At 48.6% G+C, this 6,837-nt stretch overlaps 2 protein-coding genes across 4 annotated transcripts in view; one reads left to right on the forward strand and one right to left on the reverse strand.

Annotated features, from left to right (window-relative positions):
• The window catches only part of CUNH5orf52 (chromosome unknown C5orf52 homolog), a 7,963-nt gene extending 4,054 nt beyond the window's left edge, over positions 1-3,909 (reverse strand). For both annotated transcript variants that reach the window (XM_026788777.1, XM_005366114.3), the window contains exon 1: positions 3,622-3,909. In XM_026788777.1, the coding sequence (XP_026644578.1) occupies positions 3,622-3,869 (248 nt within the window). In that variant the 5' untranslated portion in view covers positions 3,870-3,909. The remainder of the gene's footprint in view (positions 1-3,621) is intronic.
• A 23-nt stretch (positions 3,910-3,932) lies between these two features.
• Dusp18 (dual specificity phosphatase 18) lies at positions 3,933-6,837 on the forward strand. 2 transcript variants are annotated; one of them, XM_005366115.3, is made up of 2 exons: positions 3,933-4,346; positions 6,131-6,837. In XM_005366115.3, exon 2 carries the CDS (start codon positions 6,205-6,207, stop codon positions 6,769-6,771), a length of 567 nt encoding a protein of 188 aa, XP_005366172.1. In that variant the 5' UTR covers positions 3,933-4,346; positions 6,131-6,204; the 3' UTR covers positions 6,772-6,837. The 2 variants fall into 2 exon arrangements, with proteins under 2 accessions (XP_005366172.1, XP_013208816.1); XM_013353362.2 differs by lacking the exon at positions 3,933-4,346 and having other exon boundaries at positions 6,135-6,370; positions 6,481-6,668.

A 6,837-nucleotide genomic window follows, 5' to 3' on the forward strand; every position in this document is an offset into this window, starting at 1 on the left:
TTATTTTGTTTTGTTTTTGAGACAGCTCTTGCTACATAGCTCTGGCTGGTCTGGAAGTCGCTCTGTAGTCAAACTGGCCTGGAACTCACAGAGATCCACCTGTCTCTGCTTCCCACATGCTGGGACTAAAGGCGTGCGCCACAGCACCTGGCTCTTCCGTGGCTTTCAAGATAAGTGGTTTTCTCACTTCCAGAGGAGCAAGTAAACCACTCTAAGTTTTGCCTGTAGATGAGGTCTGCTAAGAGGCTGCTTCCTGAACAGGGAGAAAGAGCATCCTGGGAGGACACAGAAAGGCCCAGAGCAGGCCTCAAGAGGTCAGCAGAGAATCAGAAGAGTCCTCAAGAACTGCAGTTGTCGTTGTCGTTACTGACACTCTGTGCTGGTGCTTGGCCGGAACCCAGGGCTGCACACACTAATCAAGCGCTCACTCCCTGAGATCACCCACTGTCCTGGAGTGGTCATCTTATGAGAAACTGCAGGGTAAGAGCAAAGGTGGAGGAGGTCTTAGATGAATGTAAGTTGGAAGGTAGAGGCAAAAGATGAATCTGAGAGAGGCTGAGATGGGGAGTTCTTCCTTCTTAGCCTGGATCTGAGGGGGTCTGGGAAATGGGCAGAGAACAGAACAGGATGAAGAAGGTGGGGAGGAAAACTGGTTGTGCTGGTGCATGCCTGTGGTCTCAGCACTCGGGAAGGTGAAAGGAGGAAGATGGAGAGCTCAAGGCCAGCCTGGGCTACACAGGCAACTCTCTTTAAAAGAGAAGAAAAGAAGGAGGGAGCGATAAGGAGGAGTGTGGGTGGACACAGGGTTCATTAATAAAGGAAGTCTAATGAATGAGTTTGGGGAGGGAGGAGGTGTGGGGTGCTATAGGACTTCTGGAGACTCTATTCGGTATGTTCCACCTTTTGACACCACAAGACAACAATGTCACTGACAGAGTTCACACTCAGGAATCACATAATTGAGTTACCAAAAAAAGATTCCCCCATCTACTCCTAATCTCCCAATGCTTTAATTTGCTACATTGTGTTGTGTTGGACACTGGCATTCACAGGAATCCTGAGCCCTTCGGCATCAATGGGTCGGAGACACCCACAGGGTGAGAAGTACGGAGCAATGAGAGTGAGAATGAGGAGCTGGGGACCAGGCTCAGTTGGTAGAATGTGTGTTTAGCAGGCACACAGTTCTGGGTGGTCTCCCGCACCAATAAACACTCACCTATTTGGGAGGCAGAAGAAGGAGATCAAGGGCATTCTTAGTTACATTGTGGTTTAAGTTAACCTGGGCTACATATCTTAACAATAAACAACATCAAAGGATGTTGCTAGCCAATAGGTTTTCATTTTCTGATAATTTAGTTTCACTACGAAGCTTTTAAAATGGTTTATCCATTTAAAAAAATTGTTCAGACCAGGCGATTGTGGTGCATGCCTTTAATCCCAGCACTCGGAAGGCAGAGGCAGATGGATTTTTGTGAGTTTGAGACCAGCCTGGTCTACAGAGCAAGTTCCAGGACAGGCTCCAAAGCTACAGAGAAACCCTGTCTCGAAAAAACAACAACAAAAAATTGTTTATACATTCTAAGTCATCAGATAAAATACATGTACTCAAGTATAACTATTTTGGTGTGATAACTAGTTAAGAGGAAAAAAAGGAGATTGCTAAACAGTGATGTTTTGTGCTGTTTGTTTTTCCACACACACACAAATCTGTATTATCTTAGCCTGTTAGTTGCTGTGATAAAACACTAACCAAAATCAACCTGAGGGGAGAGTGTTTGTTCCAGCTTACAGGTTACAGTTGCTCATCAAGAGAAGCTGAGGCAGAACTCAGTGCAGGAGCTAAAGCAGGAAGGCCACTACTGCCTTGCTTTCCATTACTCTATACAACCCAGCCACCCGCCCAGGAAGGCACCACCCACAGTGGCTGCATTATCCCACATCAATCACTAAGAACCTGCCCCACAGACAGACCCACAAGTCAATCAGCTGCAGGAGATTGCCCAGCTGGGGTTCTTTTATTCCAGGTGACTCTAGCTTGTTTCAAGGTGACAGCAGCTAACCAGCACAGGACCTTATGTGTACACATCAAAATGTTAACAGTGATCGCATCTGCTCATTCGTTTTGCTGGTCTGTCTTCAGTTTGTTGTTGATGATGTTCTAATCGGTGTACATTACTTTTGTAATGATTGACAAACCATTTTAAAGGAAACTAGGGAAATGACCGATGTGCTGGCGAAGTGTTCCCTGAATATAGATTCCCTAACAAACAAGAACATGAAAGGAAGAACTCCATGCACACTTTCACGAATTGACTGAACAGAAACAGCTGGCTGGATGGCTGATACACACAGGGACAGAAGGAACAACAAACAAGAAAACTCAGGTTGCCTTCATAAATTCTTTTCATTAGCACATCAGAACATCATCATCAGAAAGTATAATACTTTTATCATTAGGACCAAAACAAGCAAAAAGATATATTTTTTGAGACAAAGTCTCATATATCCCAAGCTGGCCTAGAACGCCCTCTTAAACTGAGGATGATCTTGAATTTCCAACCCGAGTGCTGGGATAACAAGCATGGGCAACCATGTCCAGTTTAAGACGGGCAGGGGGACAATAACCTTTCAAGGGATTATAAAATGTTTTCCAATTCACTTTTTATCGGTAGGTAACAACTGTCTTCTGGGTGTGCTTACCTTTATAAATATTACAAAGAAATCAACATCCCGGGGCTGGAGAGATGGCTCAGAGGTTAAGAGCATAGGCTGCTTGCTCTTTCAGAGGACCCAATTCTCAGCAACCACATGGTGGCTCACAACCATCTATAATGAGATAGGGTGCCCTCTTCTGGCGTACAGGCATACATGCAGACAGAACACTATACATAATAAATAAATCAAAAAAAAATCCCAAGCTTCCTATTTCCATTTTTCTGGCTTCTATGAAAGTCAATCCAACATACCCAGGTGCTGACTGGAAAACAGGTTTAAAGGTCAGAAATTCGCACACAAGACTAAACCCTGTTTTCAAGGGAAAGAGCCTCAATACTTAGATCCTCTCTACTCAGTGACACATCAAATTTATCAACAGTAGACATGAAAAAGGAGAAAGGTTGGAAGTACTCTTTTAAGCAATAAATAATGGTCATTTTGAACCAAATTGTTTTTCCATAATAAATCCTTTGTAGGAACTTGGGTGAGGGAAGGGTTGAGAAAGCGGGACAGAATTAAGGCTTGTGGGGATTGGGGCCAAACAACGGGGAAACTGAAGGCTTTTCCAGAATCACTGGAGAATGGGAAGGCTTGAAAGCGGGTGGTCAAGTAATTGTGGGCCTGAGACCTGAGCTTCACCGGTGTCACCTCAAAGTGCGCTCGGACCGCACGATGTCAAGCCTACAGTAAGCTAGGGCCAGGATTCATTCGGAGGGCTGAAAACGGGACTACGACGTCACGCCCGAGTCCAGGCTTATGAGGGTCCTACAGATTGGTCCGGGTCTGAAGTCTGAGGAACTAGGATGGGCGGGGGTGGGGGACACGACTGGGGCGGTGTGGATCTGAAAGCTCGGATTCCCTCAGAGGTCCCGGGTCTGACGACCGCTCGGCACACCAGAACCACACCTGAACAACAACTTCGGAATTGCCGGCCGCGGCCGCAGGAAGTAGATCTGTGGTTGGACGCGGGGGCCGAGATCCGGCTGGCTGTCAAGTCTCTCGCGCCGGAAGTCCGTGCCAGAGGCAGTGGGCTCCTTGGCAACAGAGTCGAAATTCGAGCCCAAATCCCATTTGACTGAAGGCCTTCTGGGCTGTGTGGAGGAACCTAACAGGCCGGCGAAGGACTCGGGAAGGTTAGCTACGCCAAAAACCATGCTGGAAGGGCGCGCGGACGCCGAGCGACTATCTATACTGAAGTCTAAGGCGGAGCTCTGCGCGTTGCCCTGGAGACAAGCAAGGGGCGGAGCCTGCAGATCTTTGTGACTCTCGGTAGGGTGTTGCCTAGGAGACGCGTGAGGGGGCGGGCCTGAAGGCGGCAGCCCTGAGGTCGGTCCTTCCGGCTGTCTGAGACGCGCTGCCAGGCGCGTTTCCGTGGAGACCGGCCGGCGTGCTGTGCTGCAGCCTTCCCGGCTTCTCCGAGAGGTCTGATGGTAGCGCGAGTCCTACGACGCTACGTCCGGGTGTAGAGCAGGCCGCGGCTTCCCCCTAGGCCCAAAACTGCCCATTGTTGCGCTAGGAGAAGCCGTTGCTACCGAGATCCAGGATCATGACGGACCCTCTCGGAGACCATCGCCCGCGGCTCTGCCCTGCGGTCGCTTCCTGAAAGGCTCCCGCGGCCCTGCGGCTGAGAGGTAAGATGATCGGAGCCCTGTCTCCACATAGAGAGCCATTCTAAGCCAATTCCCTAGGAAGCGTCCTAGACTTGAAGTGGCACCTCCCGCCCATCAACTTGTGGACTCTGGTCCAGTTTATAACCCAGAATTTAACCAAAGCCCCACCTATAATTGCCAGCTTTCTCCAGAAAGAACTTCCTGGCTGACGATGAACAAAACTATTTTTCCTCGACTCTCACTTTCCACGAGTGACAAATTAACTAGATGTCAAAGGCCTCATTGGCCATAAAGTGCGAAAGCAGCAGCGACCAAGTTTCTCTCTCCTTCCTCCTCAATCCAAACTGTTCATTTTTGTGGGAAATGATACTGGGTCTGTTCTTTTGTTGTGGGTTGTTTTGTTTTTAAAGAATTTCAGTAATCCAGGCTGGTCTAGAACTCCCCCGTCTTTTGCCTCAGTTTCCCCGTCTGCTCTATGCCCTCCTGTCTGTGATGGCTTCAGACCATCTTAACAACTCTATAGCCCCCAGCCTTTACGTGTCATTCCCACAAGGATCTGCATTTTAACCTTTCTACACGACCTTGGATTGTCTCATTTCATCACCTCTTTATAAGGTAGACATCTTGCCCCGTTGATCAACATTTTAAAAATCTTATTTCGCTGTATTTTCTAAAGTTGTACAACACTTTATTCTGTACAACAGAATGTTCCAGTGAGCCAAGCAAAGGAGGTTTGTGGGTTTGTGGATAGAAAAGGACTTGAGAACAGAAACAAAAACACTGGTCACTTCAAAGTTACACTCCTTGGAAGGCAGGAACAGGGAGACAGACCTGTAGGAACATCACTGACTGGCCTGATGTTACTTCGGATAACCCTTTGTTGTGGGAGGATTTAGATAGACGTCCCTTATGCTAGCGGAAACTGGCCTGCTTGGGAAATTTGCTTGTTCTCTCTGTAATCCCATTTTCCCAAAGGTTAATTTTAAGTAAACAGCTCTGTTTCTTTGCCAAAGGAAAAAAAAAAACTAAAGAAACCCTGTAGCTTGTTTCCCTGGCAGGAAACAGCACCCTTGTGTCTAGAGCCCCCCACCTTCCTCTTCTGCCTCCTGAGCGCTGTGTTCCAGGTGAGCACCGCCGGGCTTCACTTTCACTTGGTCTCAGTTGACTTAGGGCCATTAATGTTGGAAGGCGCAAAGTCGGGCGGTGGTGGTGCACGCCTTTAATCCCAGCACTCAGGAGGCAGAGCAGGCGGATCTCTGGGAGTTCGAGGCCAGCCTGGTCTACAAGAGCTAGTTCCAGGACAGGCTCCAAAAGCTACAAAGAAACCTTGTTTCGAAAAAACAAACAAACAAACAAAAATGTTGAAGGCACAGCTGAGCAAAATACGTGACGAGTTTCTCATTAGCTTTGTGTCCAGTTGTGTGGGTACTCTCTAGGGACCAAGACCCTGCTGAGTACCACCTGTTCTCCGGAAGCTCTTTAAGACCTGACCTGAACCCATCCCAGTAAAACCCAAGTTGCTCCTTCCTTTGTCCCATGGTCTCTTGGACCATGGCTGACCCCCTTCCACTCATAGCTGAAGTCCCTTTAAAGTCTATCCTGTACTCCTCTCGTGGTTGACTGTTCTCGTTTCCATTGTTTTCTGTGTGAAAAAAACCCCCAACAATCCAGTAACTTTAGTGTAACTAACGTGTTCCCTGACCGCTGCTCAGAGAAGGCCGTGGCTAGCCTTGGAGACCCAGCCGTCCACTTCCCAGAACTCTTCTCAGTTCTTACCCTTCTCCACTTCACCCTCCGTTCCACAGTGTTCAGTGGACACGGCCTGGCAGAAAGATGGACATGTAACCCAGCACCAGCTGTTGACCTGTCTGTCACCTTGATGACTTCTCCTTTGGGTGCCTTCGCAGTCCAGTTCCCACAGCCTTCAATCAGTGGCCTCTCACAGATCACCAAGAGCCTGTTCATCAGCAATGGTGTGGCTGCCAACAACAAGCTCCTGCTGTCCAGCAATCAGATCACCACGGTCATCAACGTCTCAGTAGAGGTAGCCAACACCTTCTACGAGGATATCCAGTACGTGCAGGTGCCTGTGATCGATGCGCCCATTGCGCGTCTCTGCGATTTCTTCGACCCCATCGCTGACCATATCCATTCTGTGGAGATGAAGCAGGGCCGCACCCTGCTGCACTGTGCTGCTGGTGTGAGCCGCTCCGCTGCCTTGTGCCTCGCCTACCTCATGAAATACCACGCCATGACCCTTCTAGATGCCCACACGTGGACCAAATCATGCCGGCCCATCATTCGACCCAACAGTGGCTTTTGGGAGCAGCTCATCCGTTATGAGTTCCAGCTGTTCGGCAAGAATACAATGCACATGATTAACTCCCCGATGGGACTAATCCCAGACATCTACGAGAAGGAGATCCGTTTTATGATTCCACTGTAAGCCAACCCAACCAGCTCCTATATCAGGGTCAGCAGTACAGATCTGTCATTAATAGTACACCAAGGT

Source organism: Microtus ochrogaster, unplaced genomic scaffold (assembly GCF_000317375.1).
Source record: "Microtus ochrogaster isolate Prairie Vole_2 unplaced genomic scaffold, MicOch1.0 UNK6, whole genome shotgun sequence".
Lineage (NCBI taxonomy): Eukaryota > Metazoa > Chordata > Mammalia > Rodentia > Cricetidae > Microtus > Microtus ochrogaster.